Source organism: Microchirus variegatus (assembly GCF_963457635.1).
Source record: "Microchirus variegatus genome assembly, chromosome: 3".
In the NCBI taxonomy this organism is placed as follows: Eukaryota; Metazoa; Chordata; class Actinopteri; order Pleuronectiformes; family Soleidae; genus Microchirus; species Microchirus variegatus.
Genome location: NC_139804.1, coordinates 22,567,932 through 22,588,094, shown reverse-complemented (window position 1 = coordinate 22,588,094; position 20,163 = coordinate 22,567,932). Strand labels below are relative to the sequence as shown.

At 41.0% G+C, this 20,163-nt stretch overlaps 2 protein-coding genes across 2 annotated transcripts in view; both read left to right on the top strand.

The window, feature by feature from the left end:
* Positions 1 to 335: 335 nt before the first annotated feature.
* slc6a4a (solute carrier family 6 member 4a) lies at positions 336 to 9,363 on the top strand (the record flags this gene model as incomplete). The annotated part of the gene is made up of 13 exons (XM_083886173.1): positions 336 to 807; positions 2,032 to 2,166; positions 3,316 to 3,538; positions 4,704 to 4,842; positions 5,576 to 5,710; positions 5,840 to 5,943; positions 6,121 to 6,248; positions 6,425 to 6,537; positions 7,498 to 7,629; positions 7,945 to 8,044; positions 8,162 to 8,262; positions 8,346 to 8,513; positions 9,241 to 9,363. The coding sequence occupies 13 exons, from the start codon at positions 336 to 338 to the stop codon at positions 9,313 to 9,315; spliced, it is 2,025 nt and encodes a 674-aa protein (XP_083742299.1). The 3' UTR covers positions 9,316 to 9,363.
* A 9,165-nt stretch (positions 9,364 to 18,528) lies between these two features.
* The window catches only part of ssh2a (slingshot protein phosphatase 2a), a 33,122-nt gene continuing 31,487 nt past the window's right edge, over positions 18,529 to 20,163 (top strand). The window contains exon 1 of the mRNA XM_083886106.1: positions 18,529 to 18,647. Within this exon, the coding sequence (XP_083742232.1) occupies positions 18,585 to 18,647 (63 nt within the window). The 5' untranslated portion in view covers positions 18,529 to 18,584. The remainder of the gene's footprint in view (positions 18,648 to 20,163) is intronic.

Genomic DNA, 20,163 nt, shown 5'->3' with positions numbered 1-20,163 from the left:
TTCTGCTAGTCATTTCTCTCCTCTCTGCCCAAACTGTCTGCTCTTGCTCAACACAATTCAGTTTTCTTCCACACACACACCTCCCCTTATACTGGCCTCATCTTCTGCTTTTAGCCCTGTTCTCCTGTTCCTCTTCTCCTCTACCTGACCAAGAAGGACAATCCCTGTCTTCACACGTGTCCCGATCACCACTGGACAAATCCCTCCACTCTCCTCACCTCACTGTTCCCCTCATGGGCACCATATCAGACAGCAGTGCCACTTTCTCTTCATCATCACCGAGAACCTCTCTCCACCCCTAACTGCCTCACCAGCACCAACCTTGACGTAAATCAATGGAGACAGCAGATTCAATGATGATGAACATGTTGACAATGGACAAGGGGGAGAATGGGGGAGAAAATGACAAAGGGAGAGAGGAGGTTGGGGAGGAAGAGGAGGGGACACAGCAGGAACATGGTAGACTGATGTTGGCTGATGGTCTTGCAGAACGAGGACCCAAGAGTCTGACCTCATGCTCTGGTCAGCAGGTGTCCAATGGCTTCACTTCATCCACTCCTCAGAGCCCCAAGGAGGGACCAGGGACCGCAGACTGCTGTGGGGGTCCAGCCTCGGGGCCTGGAGGTGGCAGCGGACCCACCATGCCACTGGGAGGCCTTAGGACTCTGGTGGTCCAACAGACTAGCTTGGAGAGACCCAGAGAAACCTGGAGCAAGAAGATGGACTTCTTACTGTCTGTGATCGGCTATGCTGTGGACCTGGGAAATGTCTGGCGCTTCCCATACATCTGCTACCAGAACGGAGGAGGTGAGGAGGCAAAAGATATTTGAATTATAGAAAATGGGGAGTGCTGAATTTGAGAGATAAGGATGGATTGGAGATAAAGGTTACATGATATCCCAACCTAGATTAAACAGTATTTCCAGGAACAGAAAAAGGTTGAAAGGCTCTTTTATGGTTTGATTTGTGAATTCACTGTAATTTTGATATATATTAATAGCTGAGCCCGTTTACTACCCTGTTAGGCTTCCATCATTATATCAGTGTAGGTCGAGTTCATCCGTGGTGCATCATTATTTCAGCAGAAAATAAATAAAATATGAAGATGTAGACCTGCATGAGTGCCACAGTTAAAATCATTTGATTTAGCTCCTTTCAAAGGAAGAGTATCTTTTCCTGACTCTGAGCTCCACCTTTGCACTGCTACTACACATACCTCACCTAGCAGCAAACGATGCAACCCTTTCTACTTTTATTGAATTTGCAATAATAAAATATTTGCAATTTCCTGTCCTCTGTGTTTGTCTCGTGGAGCGAGGTAGAGATGGGGACTGGGAGACACTTGATAGAGGCAACACTATTAATTGTGTTTTTTATGAGAACGCCTGCAGTCTCTTTCTCCTTAATAACGTGTCTCCCAGGCAGCTGCTCAATCAACCCTTATCTTTGAGTTCATGTCACAAAGAGACAGCGTGCATTAACACAGCGGCCCATCTACATACACACGTGCACACATGCACATAACATAAGCCAATGATCTGATAGAAAGAAAGAGATGTGTTATCAAACCTTGTACATCAGCCCAGAGAGTCCCAAAATCTGGCTCCCACACAGCCGCTCTACTATTCTTCAGTGTTTGTTCTTCTAAACCGGCCTTCATCACTTTCCTTACTTAGTATTAAACAAAGCCAACATTGCACAATTGCTGATTTTGTCAGCACTGATTTTCTCTGCAATTCCACAGAGTGCATTCAATGCAGAGTGATATAGAACTGGGAAAACACGGTCTTGTTGTTTTTAAATGGTCTAGCACAATGTAAGTTATATGGTACTTAGAAAATCTAATGATTTTTACAGAGAGGTTGAGAGGTCTACAGAGATTACAGCTTGAGCTGCATGTCCCATAAGTATAATTAAACTTTTGGTGTTGTTCCATAACTCTGTCCTCATACATTACCACATTTTTATTAACTTTTTACTTCCACTCCATTTCACTCTCTCATCCAAAAAATCCCCCCTGTCTCTGACCAGGTGCCTTTTTGCTGCCCTACATGTTGATGGCAGTGTTTGGAGGTGTTCCTCTCTTCTACATGGAGCTGGCACTTGGCCAGTTCCATCGCAGTGGCTGCATCTCCATCTGGAAACACATCTGCCCCATCTTCAAAGGTAACAGAGGGAGAGGAGAGACAACAGAACAAATGAAAGAATCAGTTAAGAGTGAAAAAAGGAAGGTGAGAACATGAACGAACAGTTTAGACGAACACGTAAAATGAGGAAGGACTGTGTCAAACTGTCAGTCTGAGAGACGGCTCATTTAACCTTCTTGTCCCCCTCAATGCATTCCTTTGAAGAGCATTTCTTACGTCTTGTACATCTAAGGAGACGTTCTAGCTCTCTGTTATGGAAATTGTCACATTTTCATGGCAAATGCCAGATGCTCAAAAATGTGATGGTATGTAAATGACTGTTGTTCTGAAATGTCACCCACTTATTCCATAGCAACTTGAGTTGGCTTGAAGACACTACTGATGTCTTCGTGTCTGAGGAGTGACTGACTGCTCACACACCGTGTACATTTTTTAAATAAAATGTGCATGTACACTCACAGATGTCTTTACTAAGCAAACATTACACCTAATAAAATGGCATAAGTGGCACCAGGTGTAGTCTCCTGCTGCTGCTCTTTCCCATCTGCTTACAGATGTGTTGTGCATTTAGATGTTCTTCTCCTTACCTTGGTACGAGGTAACAAGTTATTTGAGTTACTGGTGCCTTTCTATCATCTCGAAACCAGATTAGTCCTTCTCGTCTGACCTCTGGCAACAACAAGGCATTTTCATTCTCTTGACCATGTCTACATGCCTAAATGCATGGACTTGCTGCCATGCATGCTTGCTTAGATATTTGTGTTAACAAGAACTTAATGTCTAATTAAGTGGCTGATGAATGTATGTAAAATTTAAGATACATTTTTAACAGTTTTTATACACTCTTAGAAATAAAAATGCTAAGTAGAACCATATAAGGTTCTTCGTCTTGTCCTCATAGGAGAACCCTTTTTGGCCTTTTGGAGGGTTTCACCAAGAACCCTTTTAAAACCCTTTATTCAGGAAAGGGGTTTTAAAGGGTTCTCTGGATCAAAATGGTTCTTACTGGAACCATTAGTGTTACCAAGAACCCTTGAAAAACCCTTTCTTTGGGAAAGGGTTTTTCAGAAGCAAATTGTTCCAGGTAGAACCTCAGCCCTTGTAGAAGGACCCTTTTGAACCCTTATTTCTAAGAGTGTACAAACAATCATCTTTTCTTCTCATCCAGGGATTGGATTTGCCATCTGCATCATAGCCCTCTACGTAGCCTTCTACTACAACACCATCATGGCCTGGGCCTTGTACTACCTGCTGTCATCATTTCGGGGCACCCTGCCCTGGTCCACCTGCACTAACAGCTGGAACACAGCCAACTGTAACAGCTACATGTCTACTGACCACAATGTGTCGTGGTCCAACTCCTCCAGCTCTCCCGCTGAGGAGTTCTATACGTAAGTGCACGTAAGTCGGATGTGCGGGCATACGGGCGAGAACTACGTAGATGTCAAGTGAAAGGCGAAAGATAACTTCCAGAGCGGGATCACTGGGTTGGTTGTGGTTTCTAAGAGTTTTAACGATTTACCATAAGCCTTCTCTCGAAAAGCCATATACATCACAATTTGTAAAAACAATGTATGAAGGCTAGCATTTTAGAATAACAGTCACTCCTCTATCTATTATCTCTGATCTAATTTTAAGTACAGATATCCAGGAGTCCCCTTTGCCCGTTCGCCTATGGTGTGCCTGTATTTAATTACACTTGACGTAATACTACTAGTACCACAGTGTGTATTACAAAAAAAGCTATAAACAAATATATTTGGCCATGTTCTTACGCAGTGATTAACTCAAAGAGAAGGCAACAGTGAGGGTTTTAAAAATGAGAGTAGTTTTCAGAGACGGAACTCTTTTTCAATTGTAATTTAAAACCCACATTCTTTCAAAACAATGTCTGTCTTATTCATATCTGTGTTGGCCGTATCAGCTGTTGACTTAACCATAACTTGGTTAATCCAAGTTGGACTTTTCCCAAATACAGCTTTTAAAGTAAAAAAATCCCACCACTCAGCCTGGCGCCAGAATTTCCTGTTTTCAGTCTTTGTTTTACCATCCGTCTTCTGTGTAGATAACCTTTTGCCAGATGTTAACGTCACTGTTCACTTCAAAACACCTTTTTTACAGACTATGTTTTAAGACTTTGATTTGGTATGAAGAGTTCTGTGGTTGTGTTTTGTGTTCTTACTCTTTTTATTTTGGAGGAAATTCCATTCCAAGATAATTGAATCTGTGTCATTCATTGGATGTTCATACTTGTAGGGAATACATCATGTTTGTCTTGGACTAAGACTACGGTCATCTTTATGTCACAGCCTATCATGTTTCTTTTTTTCCCCCTCTCTTTATCACGTCCTTCCTTCCACACCCTGTTCCCACTGTTTTCTAATCCCTCCACTCTTTCTATAAACCTCGCACTGTTTCTATCTTTTGTCCACTTTTCTTATGTCATCCCCCTACATTTACCACCATGTAATTTCCTCTAACATCCAATTATTCTTCGTTTCCAACTTCATGTGTTTTTTTTTGGCCTCAACTGTCACCCTTGTCTCCTCCCACCAGTCGCCAGGTGTTGCAGGTCCACCTCTCCCCAGGACTGCACCAGCTTGGCTCTGTCAGCTGGCAACTGGCCCTCTGCCTGCTCTTCATCTTCACCATCGTCTACTTCAGCATCTGGAAAGGAGTCAAGACGTCTGGAAAGGTAACTGAGGGGGGTGTGAGTTAAATTGGATGGATGGATGGAGTGATGGAGACGTAGAACCAGAACAGTTCATCCCACCTCATTAGCATTCATCATGTAGAATGCTCAGTTAGAAAGGAAGTCTTAAAGCTGAATCGTTCAGTGCAAATCTTGACAATCAAATCCTGAGAAGACCAGTCATGCTTCAAATACCAATATCAGAAATTAGCTGAGACAATTTAAAGTTCCTGTTTTTGGCTCTAACATTTGTTGCAAATCAAGCTTTCATATCCACTTTTTTCCTCCCATTACCTGTAAAGTCATGTAAGACAGTATCGTTGAGGCAATGTAAATTTCCATTGCCATACACTATATATAATTAAGTTAATATAATGTAATGTGGCCATGATGTGGTTTATTGTATGCTTTTTATTTTGAAAAATTGGGAGTCATTGAGTATTAGAAGAAATTACCCACTGACAGACCAAACCAAACAAACAAGTCCCTGTAAATTGAAAGTACAAAAAAAACATCTCTTCTAACTTTGACACCCCACATGATAATGTTTTACTGGCAACCTTGCCAAATTTGAATGATTAAAAAGTTTTTATGTGTTTAAAAATTAGATTTTTAATCATGTGAAACTCAACAACAGAGGAGAGACACTGTTTTCATTCTTTACTCCACAGTGTTCTCAGACACTCTGCAGAAAACGCTTTTCAGGGACTTTTAGTATTGTTTTTTTCTCCATTAGGTAGTTTGGGTGACCGCTACCTTTCCCTACCTAGTCCTCCTGGTCTTACTCATCCGTGGAGCCACTCTACCCGGAGCCTGGAGGGGTGTTGTCTTCTATCTCAAACCTGATTGGAAGAAACTGCTCAGCACAACAGTAAGTAATTTGTTGCAATCCAGCTACTTCTGAACAGACTCTTTCTCTTACCACGGTGTGTCTCTTTTTCTTCCCCATATTTGTACCTTGTCATCATTCACCATCATCAACCTTCCCAAACTCATCAAGGTGTGGATAGATGCTGCAGCTCAGATCTTCTTCTCTCTGGGTCCAGGGTTCGGCGTGCTCCTTGCCTTTGCCAGCTACAACCCATTTCACAACAACTGCTACAAGTGAGTTTCTTCAGACACACAGGCGATATTCAAAATCCAGTATTGTTCATACACAATTGAAATGGGCCTGGTGGACAACCTTAATGCTTCCATTGTTCACAACTAGTGAATATTTAACTTGGCTCTGACATTGCTGTCTTCCTAGTTCCACTCAGCCTTATACTTTCTCCCGCTCAGAGATGCCTTGATCACCAGCTCTGTGAACTGTATGACCAGCTTCCTATCTGGCTTCGTTATATTTACCGTGCTGGGATACATGGCAGAGATGAGGAAACAAGATGTAGATGCTGTGGCCAAGGACGCTGGTAAGAACCAACATAACCAACATATTAAATATTTGATAAACCTCACGCTAGTGGTAAAATGCATTTGCTGATTGAGTCTAGATCATTGCTGTTTGACATAACAAGGTTTTGCTAAGGTTTTCAAAAATACACGTGAGGATGATTTCCAAATGTCTTGTCATTTCTGTTTCACCCAGGTCCCAGTTTGCTGTTCATCATTTATGCAGAAGCCATAGCAAACATGCCTGCTGCCACTTTCTTTTCCATTATCTTTTTCCTCATGATCATCATGTTAGGTCTGGACAGCACAGTAAGTTTGCTGATTACTAATTTATGTGCAAAAGTCGACTCAATGACCTGTTTGCTCAATGTTTGCTGTGTCCTTGTTGTACCTTATAGTTCTCTTGTCGCCCAGGACTCTGCTTGTGTATGCTTTCTCAAACCGAAAAGGGTTTCACATATTTGCTTGTTCTGTTTTCAGTGTCAGGTATAATTTGTCATCACTGTTCCATTTAGGATAACATTCCATGGAAACAATGCGATAGGACTTTCATATCACTGTCTGCGGCGATCTTGTCTCCATAAGGCTGTGTTTATTGGCTCTGAAGCAGCCAGCTGCAGAGATCTGTGAGGCTCTTATCACGTTCTGATAATCAGCGTAGAATCAACATTGGTGTGGCTATGCTCCTCAGTTTTATGACTGAGGATATTACTTCAAGCACGGATCCATGTTCAACATGTTGGCCCTAAATGACAGCTATTGATGTTTTTTTTTCTTGAATGTTGTGTTGATTGCTGAATGTGTGGATTAGAACTGCTGTACAGGCTAAAAGAGGTCTAACTGTTAACTACTCTAATGCTCCGTTGACTCTCTTATGCCTGTGACACTAATGAAGGCCACACTGGCATCACACTTGCTGTGAAGGCTATTTAAAAGTGTTGCTTCCAAGTGTGTCTGGAAGTGTTGCTGTAGTTTTTGCCTCTTCAGACTTTTTTCCAATTCTATGTCCAGATTGGTAGTTGGCGGTTGAACCAGAAACATCTACACTGCATGGACAGATGTATTAAACAGCTGCTTAGCAACTTCTTGATAACACATAGATGAGTATTGTAGTCAAGATATACAGTATATCCTTCCCTGCCATTTTTAACTTTCTTTGCTGTCTCTATGTCACATTCTCTCATTGTCGAGCTCTTTGTTTTTGTTCAGGACGTTCTGATTAATCTGATTAGTACCTTCTCCCGCTCCTCCTCACTGTCCTCTCTCCAGTTTGCAGGCTTGGAGGGGGTGATCACAGCTATGTTAGACGAGTTCCCACACATCCTGGTCAAGAGGCGCGAGTGGTTCGTCTTCGGCCTGGTGTGCGTCTGCTACCTCGGGGCCCTCTCCACACTCACATATGTACGTTCAACAACAACATTATACACACACAGGTTCATATTAAATGACATCAACATAGAAACATCCGTTTAGATTTATATACCTCTAATTTTAAAGTAAATCAGTAATTTATACCTTTAACATTTTTTAATTATCAGTGGCATCTTTAGTGTAACTAAACTGTACCTGCACAATTGTATTAAGCAATTTGTTATTACTTTAGGCAATGTCCTTGCTCCATTCCGATCCATGTCTTAAACTCCGTTAGTAAAACTTGTTGTATAAGAGTAATTTGAAAATAACTGTTTCCTTCTCTTTCTCTCACCTCTGTCTCAGGGAGGAGCGTTTGTGGTGAAGCTGTTTGAGGAGTACGCAACAGGACCTGCAGTTATAACTGTGGTGTTGCTCGAAGTCATCGCCGTCTCCTGGTTTTACGGTAAGCTGTAGGAGAGGTGCTATGCGTGAACATAACAGTAATCTGAGGCCGTATTATCAGTCAAAGATGTCCTGATAGTTTGGCCTCTGAAGTGATTGTGATACGACTGGGTTTCAGGTACCAACCGCTTCTGTAATGACATCCAGTTAATGCTTGGTTTCTACCCGGGCTGCTTCTGGAGGGTTTGCTGGGTGGCCATCTGCCCGTCCTTTCTGCTGGTGAGGCATAATGAACACTCTTCAAAGGATCAATTCAAGAACAATTTACACAGACATTTGACACTCTCTTGCCTTTGCTCCAGTTCATCATCATCAGTTTCCTGGCCTTTCCTCCAGAGGTCAGCTTGTTCAACTACCACTACCCACAGTGGACCACCGTCCTGGGCTACTGCATTGGAGTGTCCTCATTCATCTGTGTACCTTCTTACATGGTCTTTCACTTGCTCAATGCCAAGGGCACATTCAAACAGGTATCCTTTCCTTTTCTTCCCCTTTTTTCCCCTTTTTCCCCCTTTCATTTTCAATCTTACAGAGAGCGATGACAAGCGCCTAACACTCCACATCCACATTCTATGAAATGTTTGACCACATTACAGAATAAAAGGCAATCTGTTGCACTTAGTCGTGTCCAAACAAACTCCAACCAATGGACCATAACTGATAAAATTGTTTATCAAAACATATTTAATCAACAGCTTACAGGTATCATCATCATTATTGTATGTTACTATATTCTCATACCCTGTTTGAGCTTTGACAGCAGACAGGAGGATTTCAAACAGGATGGTAGACAGATCGCCTTTGGCTTCAATCCAGTATTGGCAGTGCTGCCGAGGCTCACAGTGACACAGACGCACTCTGTCAAATCATGAGGACACATGAGGCCGCACAAGACCAGAAATAACATTTGTTTGTCCACTGTCTCTCACATTTTCTAAACCTGTGCGGGACACCATTGTTGTTGCTCCTGATTGTGTGGCAAACAATGTTTTGATCAAACTTTTAAAGATTTTGATCTGAAACCACTTCATGCCCTACAAATTTCAATTGTACAAGGAGCTGTAGTTTGTAATCATGTACACTGTACTGCGGTAGTTATATAAATCCTTTTAATTTTGAACATATAAAGATATTACAACTAAACCTGCCAACACTGTTATAATGATTATTTAACACTCACTTTCTCTTCATTTACAGCGTCTGTTGAAAAGCATCACACCAGAGCCCAGCTGCAACAGCCATAGAAACTTCATCGTTACCAATGCAGTGTGACCAAACCCTGACCTCCAGAAGGTGCCACTGCTCCAACCTTGAGTGCCCTCTTCTGGGCCAACTGCAAACCTACAGGACAAAGGGGCTACTTTTCACCGTCTTTGCCTCTTTTCGTTTGTCTCCTTCACTCACTTGTCTTTCTCACACTACATTTCACAAGTACAGGTGGAGTTGGGTGGAGCCAAGCTACAGCAGATTTGTTTATAGCGTTGTTTGCTTGTGTTCTATTAGACCGGAATACTTTTGAAGGATTTCTCTAGTGTTTCCTTGAAATCCCAGAGCAAACGTCACACTTCCTGTTCGTCCACTCAAACGTCAGCCAATGACCAAACTTTTCTTCAAGTAATAAAACTAACAGATATTTATACAGTTACTCAAAGTACCTGACCTAATCTGTGTTTATTTCGACAATAAAACATACACTCTAACTGGAGATACTGCCGATTAAAATCAGCAGACCAGAGAGTTCCATTTCAGTCCAATCTCACTGTTAATGGTTGTACTTTCATGTTATGTTGTAGCAAAATTCAGGTCTATTTTTTACATCTGTTACTGAAGCCAAATATGACATCTGTTCTGTTCATATTTCTAAAATTGTTTGATATTGTTGTGGTTGTAACGTTTTGTCGGCTCTCCTGTTTGATGCCATCTTGGTCGAGTGATGATTTGCAATGACTTCTTTTACGCTGTGAAGTACTCGAAGACAGAACCTACCATGTGCGTTCATTCTATAACTGCAATATAAGGTGTGTATTTATTTTATGACATTTTGACTTTGATCACACTTCACAACCATGAGATGACGCTGATGGTCCTTGTTTGGATCACGTTCTCCGCTCTTGTTGGCCTACTATGTAACTGTCAGTAGTGGAAAAACAAAATGTGGATCAGAGCTCATATCAATAACGATATCATAATTAAAAATAACTAGAATTACCCTTTACTTTCTACCAAAAAATAAACAAAACAGTGTGTATGTTTCTGTGCGTGTGCACATGTGGCTGTGTGTAAGAGTGTGTGTAACTGTGTGTATGTGTAGGAGCAGGAGTTAAAATATGGCAAGTACTGTACATCTACATGTGTATTTACTAGTCACTCTGATGTTGGTGTAATCTATCTTGTGAATACCTGTCTCCTCCCTCCATGGATATGTGTGGGTGTGTGAATGTGCACCTTGGTTACTTTGTCACTGCACATAGATACTTGTGCAAAAAAGGATTAGAGGTGTTCAGAACTTGTGCATGCTGAGATGTGTGTGTGTGTGTGTGTGTATACTGTACTGAATGTGTGTGTGTAAGTGAGAGACGGTGCATGTAATGTGAACTGTTGTCTTGTAAACAGCCAAAATATCTTATGAAGGAAGTGGACTCGCCCTCTTTCTCTCTCTCTCTCTCTTGCTCCTTCCCTCCCCAAGCTTATATAAGATCTATGTATGTCCATAAAAGACTATTGAGAAATACACCTGTAAAGAATAAAGATATAAATATATGGGAATTGACAGAAAATAAAGATATATGGAAATAAATAATGTTTGTCGTCTGTGTGATGGTCTTGTTTGTCACAGTTACAGTTTCACACTGAAAAATTCACTTGTTTATTTTGTCTTGAGAGAGATCATTGATTTTAAATTAATATACACTAGAAACACAATTCAAGTACATAATATAGTATATGACAGGGTTTCTCAATCTTGGTTCCCGGGGACTCACTGCTCCAACACACCTGACTCAAATGGTCAGCTGATAGAGCCCAAAAATGAACTGTTGATTTGAATCAGGTATGTTGGAGCAGGGATACATCTAAAACATGCAGGGCAGTGTGTTTGGAGAGACCCTGGCATATAAGACCACTTAGAAAGTGACACTCCATGGAGAGCTCCCCAGAGAGGTCGGTGGTTAAGACTAGTACTCCTGTGTGTGCAGAGACATCATGGTCACAAGTTCAACTCCACCGCTGGAAGGTTGCACTCAATTGTAAGTCACACTGGATAAAAGCGTCTGCTAAATTACATGTAATGTAATGTCAGTGGGGCTGTTTAACTCCTTTCCCCATTTACTGAGTGGTATTTTCCCTTGTCAGTACATTCCATTTAATTTAATTCACTCTCATTATTTTTTTATACACCACGCTGTCAACAATTCACAATTCAGTGTGATCTATGACAAATCTGCACCAAAACATTTAATGAAGTGATGCCTATAAAACCTAGTTACCACTGAAATGGTATTAAAGCATTGATGTGGCGATGAAAAAAATGACTTGATACTTATTCAATAGCAGTGGAGCTGCTTGTGAAGCTGCTCTGTGTCGCAATATACAGAGTCACAACTTCACTGCTCACCTCCAGTGATTGTGTTAGTATAGTGCATGAGAAACAGGCACACATCAGGGATCTTACACCAGTGAATTGAACAGTGAATCTGATGCTAGTGTTGGTTCAGATCTGGTTGTTACATCATGGTCAGACTCATTGTTGATCTGTGACACACATGTAACACCATAGTGATTTAAGGAAGAAATCATGTCTAGTCCGTACAGTATTATGACTGGTCTGATATAAAAGGAGACTGACACACAGCAGAGCACACAGTCTGTGGTATAAACACTGACCTTGTCAGACCAGTATTCCTCATGGAGGCTAAAACCTGGTCCTAATGAGGCAGAACCTTATTTGTGAGGAACTGGTTAAGTTTATGGATAAGATGTGAATTATTGTTATGGTTAAGGTTAGGGAGAACGCTTTGTTTAGTCTGTGCAACGCTCTGTGTTTGTGTGTGCGTGTGTGTATTTAGGTGTCCAACATGACGTTTCCTTGTCATCACTGATTAATTCTGCAGATCTGCAATCAGCAGCTTCAGTGTGCAGTCTAGTGTTCATGTGCAGTTTCACACAAAGTATTGCTGAAAGGACGATCATCAGCTCACGCCACGTGAGCACTGGCCCCAGCACAGATGTGGTGCAATTATACTGTATATTATAGCCATTACATGCAGGAAATTAAGCAGATCGCCTGATTAAAGTTTCATTATTTTAGCATGAATTGCACATGTGCTTGTATTTCAACACGTTGACCTCCTAGGTTCGAGATGACATTCATATGGACTTGTTTTTGGTGTATGTGTGTTGTGTATACTGTGTCTTGAGTTATGTGTCAGAAGCTTTCCCTATTCATTTTTTTTACTTCTTTATACTGAATACTCAATAATTATGATGAGGAAGCATAGTCAGGAAGAGTTTGCAGACTGTGCAAGAACGTTGGAATCCACAGTGACACCTTGGGAGCCTTCAATGCAGCACGTTTGTGAGGAACTTCCTGTGGTTATATGCCTTAAAGCAGTCCTGTCTTTGAGCATGAGTGTGTACATTTCCAAATTATTCACCTTAAAGATGATTAAAGTTACTATTCCTTGTTAATAAATGTGCAAAAAAATACTTTATTTTGTCATTGTGGACTACTGAGTGTAGAATAATGAGGGGGAAAAAAGTCATTTTAACAGTGTTAATATAACAAAAAAAGTGACAGGGTTTGAATACTTTCTAAAAGCACTGTATGTGTGGGTGTGTGCATTTTATTGTGGCAATTTCCTCTGAGCTCCCTTCCCCCCCTCGACTGACAGACACATCCTGTGTTCTGTGCCTCGCCTTATCGCAGAAGATCTATATTAAACACTGCAGCACAGCCCGCGTGTGTCCCTCCACTCCTGCTGTACCTGTCATCTCAGCATCTGGCCGCCTGCCTGCCAAAGCCCTGTCCCTATCAGGTGTCTATCAAGACCACCAGCTCATTTCATCTCTTTATCCAGTTCCCATATCTTCTCATATTTTTCTTTTCTTGTATTAATTTGGTCAGACCAGTCAGAGCCAGCCTGGGCTCAGTGTTTGTGAGTGCATCTATCTGCACGCATGCTCACTTTTTCTCCCAAATGTGTCATTTTGAGAAACTCTGCATGCGACAGGATTTCATTTGCACAGTGAAACCCTGTCGCACATCATTCAAAGCAGTCCACATCTTCTTTCCACTTTGCACAGAGCAGCTGAGTTTGACATATCTTTCAACTCGCTCTCTGACTGTGCCCTCTTTTGGTTCCTGGTTTAAGTATTTTTTGACAGCAATCCAGAGGGTCAGTCCTTATTTCAGACGGAGGAAACGGTGGCATTTTCCTCTCTAACTTGCTCCGTCTGTCCTCTGTCTGTCTCTCCATTCCTTCCTCTATACCCAGCCTCTGTGCTGATCCCCTGATACCACTGCTTCCTCTGAAGAACAGGAAATGAAACTCTTTTTTTCTCCCTCCAATCTGTTGCTCCTGCTCTTTATCACACAAACCTTGATTCCCTGCAATGGCTGTCTCTCACTCCCCTAATGAACTAATTTTGCACGAAGGGAGAATACCATCTTATCTCTGCAGAGAAGGCCCTCTTCTGTCTGTCGCTCTCTCTTTGACACACTCTTCCTCCATCTCTCTCTCTCTCTCTCTCTCTCTCTCTCTCTCTCTCTCTCTCTCTCTCTCTCTCTCTCTCTCTCTCTCTCTCTGTCTTGTCAGTGCTCACTTCTCCTGTCTCCTCAGTTCATATAATTGTTGCTAAGATACGCTGAGAGGCCCCTGATCTCTTGTCTTCTCATTACAGTTGATAAGATGAGAAAAATGATGAGCTCAAGAGAAAGAAATGTGTTTTTAAGTGTTTATGTTTGGCTTCATGAAGAGCACGCACTGGCGTTGATCATTAAGAGACATGTGTGCATGTATGTACAGTATATTTGTTATAATTTTACAATTATTCCTCCAGATATTCTTCATATGTAGGCTGCAGGATAACAGCCTCCTGCCATTTTCGGTCAATCTTTAGAAAAACAGAAAGGAGACTAGTTACACACATGGATGTCAACTGGATGAAAAGTATATAATTATTGGATATTATATAATATATGGCACCTGCTTTGTCAAAGCATGCCAAATATCTTTGAAGAATATAATTAGTCTTATACTGAGATCTATTAAGTTTTCTCATATAGTGGAATAGTTTTTATTTCATCTCATTTAGTTGCTTCATGACTTCCTTATATTCTCATCTTAAAACAACATGGTCATGTTTTAAATTTTTCACACCTACTGTATAACTGGTCTTTGTATGAACTATATATATAGTGGCAAAAGTCGTTCGCTTAAGGCAGGTTCTTGGCTCCTAGATACTTTCAATTCCTCAATGACCAAGGCAAGGAAAAGTCATGTAAAGGGTTTGCACATTTATTTCCTGTTCTTTCCACAAAGCCAATTTCCCTTCCTTGCAAGAATATTTGATTAAAGGCTTTAACTGTACATAAACTGTATATATATATATGTGTGTGTGTTTAATTTCCCTTTGGGTCATAGTATCTAATTCTTCTTGTTTGTTTGTTCTATAATTGTGTTGATGGGACCACTTTGAAAATGAAACGCTGCATCATAAAATGGGGGCAATCCTTCTAATGAATTCAAATACATATATTGGTATTTGCTTAAGTTTCTAAATAATAATGATTAAGTTTATGAATCAGTTATGTGTTCAGCTTTGACTGCAGAATGCGAATGAAAAGTAATAATAAAAAGAAGAGAGACTGGTTATTGTAATCACACAGTTACTCTGGGACAATTATGTTACAAACTGTGAACACCTCTGATAAGTAGAAGTGAACTTAACTTCAGTGCTCTTTGCCTGCTGTCAGTTTGCTGCTATCACAGTTCACATAAGACACAACATAAGACAAATTATGTTTTTAGACATATTACAAACTAGTTACAGCTTTAAATGCATATGAACCAGGTTTTATTCATTCGTCTTAATCTGAAAAAAGAGCATCTCTTCTTTCCAGTCTCTCGTATAGGACTAAGAATATTTTTTAAATGGGGCCACATCCCCCCCTGTTGGTTATGTGTAGTATCATCATGACACGAGAACCAGAACCACTTGGGTTGATGTGATTTGGCCACTAGGGGGACTGGAGCTCTATGGACAGGAGTGTGAGGTGATCAGGGTGTGGAAGAGAGAAAAAATACAGCATTAACAGCAGTAGACAATGACATCATCATTGGAGTATATTTGATTAGTATAGGTGAAAACAAAATGACTCAGTGAATGTATACCTGAAATGTGAAAAACTCAACATTTTAAGTCAACAGTGATTTTACTTTGATATAGGTCTCAATTTATTTTCAATTATTTCAATTTTGCATGGGGCCACGGTCCAGGTCTTTCTGTGTGGAGTTTGCATGTCCTCCATGTGTGTGTGTGTGCTGTCTCCATGTTCTCTGGTTCCCACAGTCCAAAAACAAAACAAAATAAAAACAATAGAATGTGTCGATGCCAGTATTCACTAAATTGCCTGGGAGTGTGTGAGTGATTGGTTGTTATCTCTATATTATGTTGGCCCTGCGATGGACTGGTGACCTGTCCAGGTTGTACCCCACCTTTCGACCTACGACAGCTGGGACTGGCTCCAGCAGCTCAGCGACCTTCATGTTGATAGGCAGTGGATGGATGGGTCCTTTTGCACAGCAGCCATTTTGACAGGTCACATATAGCTTCCTTAGTGCACGCATAGACCATATATAAAAACAATGGACAATGGAAGTATTCTGTCACACACACACACACACACACACACACACACACACACACACACACACACACACACACACACACACACACACACACACACACACACACACACACACACACACACACACACACACACACACGGAAAGGACATCGCACTGACTTACATTCATTTCCTGGAGACTTACTCTACCTTTAACCATATTACTACTGACCTAATCCTAATCCTAACCCTGACCCTGACCTCATCCTAACTTTAAAAACATGGTCTTCACCTTAAAATGTACTAATTAAGATTATGGGGACATGGTTTTTGTCGCCATGAGGAAGACAAGTCCCCATAAGGTCCCCACGACATAAGGAATATCATGTACAAACACAAACCTCACCTGATTCAGAGCGGAGCTTTAATTGTAAGGAGGATTGTCTTAAATCCTGACTGTTATAAATCTCTTACGTAGCCTCATCCTCTTCTCTAATCCAAATCTTGTAATCTCTAACACCCTCACTTCCCAGGTCTCTCTTTGCGCTGCTATGGTTATCTGTGATTTTTATTCTTCCTCTTCTTCCAGCATCCCTCTTCAGTTTGCGCTTTTGTCACATCCCAGTCTCATAAACGTGGTTTAGGTATTGTGTTTTCAGCCCAAATGGCAGAGGGCTGAGTTCTATGGGACACGCATATAATATCTATATCTGTCTAACCTTTAGGAGGAGCAGGATCATTCAATTTCTGAACATCGTGTGAGGGGCCTCGTGGGCTCCACCCTGACTACAAGGCTGCATATGGAGGGGGGTGAATATGAGAGTCATCAATCATTCTGTCATGTCTTTATCTGCCATCATTTCCATCGTATGATTTTTCTATAGTTCTATCGCTCCTGTCTTTCACCACTATTCATCCTCCTCAAGTGCTAAGTAATCACTGCTTTCTGTTTTATTATTTTCCTATTCCTCATCTACTACGCTTGTACCACTGAGGCTTATGATTTGATCAATAAAAAAAGGGAAGGGTGGAATAATGGAGGATGAGGACAGGGGGGAGAGGAAGAGTGGAAGGAGGCAATGACCCAGATAATGGAATGAGTGAGTCCTTGTGTAGACCTCAGCTTCACACCCATGCATCTACACCTTCCTCTGTGTCCCCAACACACACTCCATCCCTGCACATCCACTCTTACTGTGTAATGACTTCCAAATTATTGTTGTGCTTTTATTGGACAGTGGGGAAAAAAAGACAAAGTAGCAGTGTTTGTTGTCGTCTGTGATTTGACACCTCAGATCAACAATAGAGGTATGGAAGGGTCCGTCAAGGTGCAACGTATCTCCCTTCCATCTTTCATCTCCTTCATGACCCTCTATATATTCACACACACATGCACACACCTCCCCCTGCTTTCACACCACAAGCCCCACCACCACCTCTACTCTCCCAGGAGACATGGGTAAGTGGAAAAAATGGAAGCCAGTGAGATGTGAGGTCAGGTGTTCTACTGCTGCACATCCTGTGTAGAAACACAGAGGAACACCGTGATGCATTATTCATGCTGCTTTATGTCACCTAACCAACATCATGACACACACACACACACACACACACATGCTGGTTTTACATTATTTGTGTGGACACTCAGACATAATGCTTCCCCCTAGCCCCTGACCTTAACCATAACCATCACAGCTTAATACCTAAACCTGACCCAGCCTTAATTCTAACCCTAAAACCAGAGAGAAATCTTACATATCGATCCGTACCATTTTCCAGTTTATTTGACTTAATTGATGACTGGCAGTGATATTTGTATGAATGGGGGGTGGATGTCAGTCCTTTTGACAGCTGGTAACCAGAGCGCATGCGCAACAACAGGGCACGGCCTGCTCCTTGGTGTTACTACAGTTGTACTCAGAAATAACGGGGCACGGAAGCCTATCAAAATAAAAGGATACCTCCAATTGTTTTTACGATATAGTATTTTTTTAACCTTTCAAAAAATACACAGTGAAGCCTTATCACAACATGTTGTTTTGTCAATTTCTTTAAAACAGCAGTAAATACGACTACTATACTACTACAATACATGCATTTATACCCACTTACTCACTTGTCTTAGAAATCTGCTGAGCTTTATATTAAAATAATAATAATAACAATAATAATAATAATAATAATAATAATAATAATAATAATAATAATAAATAAAAATAAATACTGTAGTATATTTGAAACGCTCTACGCCGTTTGCATTACACAAACCAACAAAAACACTTACATGTGTATTGGTTTAAAAACAAAACAAGAGTTGTTTTTTTCACTTTATTGATGCTACTAAATTACTTGCAACATTGTGTCTGTTCTGTAACTAAGTTTAGGCTTTCATCTAAAATAAGCTGTATGGGTGGAGTATAATGATTTGTGCTTCACTGACAGTTTGACAATCGCAGAAAACGAACATTGCCTAAATACTTTATTTTATTTTATTTTGAAAAGCGAATTTACCGGATCCACGCGATGATTCAGTGTAACTTGACACTAGCAGGGAAACCGAGCAGCAGTGACCACAGTGAAAGCCTTGGAGCTCAGTGGAGGTTTCACTGTGGCTCCTGTCTGAAATAATGTCTGTCGACCCGGCGCGGTACTCTCCGAGGTGACCGAGGTCAGAGCAGCAGCAGCAGCAGCCGGAATGGCCCTGGTCACCGTCCAGCGGTCACCGACACCGAGCACCACCTCCAGCCCCTGCGTGTCTGTAAGTGGTTTGACATCCTCGCCTCTGTCTCGGTCAGACTTTTCGAAACGTTAGCCCAGTTGTACCCGGTCATGGTTCACATGGGAGGCTAACCTGGCTGCTAACAACACACTGACTAGCTAACTTATTGTGGTCCAGCAAGTAAAACACTGACTGGTCCTGAAGTTATTGAGATGTGTTTAAAGTTAACCAGCCAAGAAAACTAACCGAACTTAGCTCTGCAGTATTAGCAGTGAACAGGCTAACACTTCCTTCGTTTCAGAGCATCAACAAACTATAACATATACTAATAACGACAGGCAAAACCAGTTGTTCTGTTTATGTTATGATGTGTTAAATCTTGTTTTATTTTATTTTGTTCATGTTTTGAGGTTGTGTTGTGTTTATTGTAGGGCTTCAACTAGAACGATTATTTTCATAATCGGTTCATCTGTCGATTATCGAGTACTTAAAAGCTCCATAAAATGTCAGAAAAGTTATATGGAGTAAAGAAACCAGAACATATTCACATTTAAAATGCTGAAAAATCATTCTTATTATCAAAATAGTTGACCATTCATTTAGTAATTGATTAATAATCAATTTATTGTCACAGCCTTAGTTTGTGTTGTGTTATATGTTACACAATGTATGTTTCGTTGAATAGTTTGATATTGTTAGAACATTGTTGTGTTGTGATGTCCCATTATGCTGTGTTGTGTGATATTATGGGTTATGTTGTGTTATTTGTCATGTTGTCCTGTGTTGTGTTATGTTGCTTTCCGTTTTTTTTTATTTTATGTTGTGTGTGTTTTTTATACACTATTAATCTTTGTTGATGTGTTGTGTTATGTTATTGTTTGTATCATGTCAGTATTTGTTATTTCACGTAATGTTTCCTTCTGTGCTATGTTAAACAGTATTATGTTATGTTGCCTTTACTGTTCTGTTATATATTATTATGTTATTTCATCTCATGTTGCGTTATGCTTCTTGTTGTTATGTTATTGGTCAGTCATGTTTGGACTGCTGTGGCTCACTTGCTTCTATCACTGGTCAGTGTAGTGACGGTGAAGGCCGTGGTAGAGCAGCCTGTAAAGCAGGTAAGTGTGACAGTCCTGTCAGACCTTGTTGGTACAGTCCTCTTATCCCCTCTGACACTTTGAGGCTTCCCATGTCTGCTGTCAAACTCCTGACACAGACTCATACTGGGCTGATGGTGGTGGTGGTGTGGCTGCTATAGATAAGACCTATGCTGTACTAATGATGCCTACACCCGTGGCTGGATGTCCAAAAACACATCTTATAGCTGGAGATTGTGACCTGTTGTCAACATGACACAGTGCAGTGTTCAGCCACATGCAACTCCAATCTGTCCTTGCTGTTTTGGAGTGACTTGTTTTACCAGACATCATGGCGAAGGTTGATGGAGAATCACGAGACAGCCATGCAAATTATGATGAATGGATTAGGAAAATCCCCAGCAGAGGGACGGTTGACAAAATCAGCATCATATAATGGCTGGGACTGTTTGCTG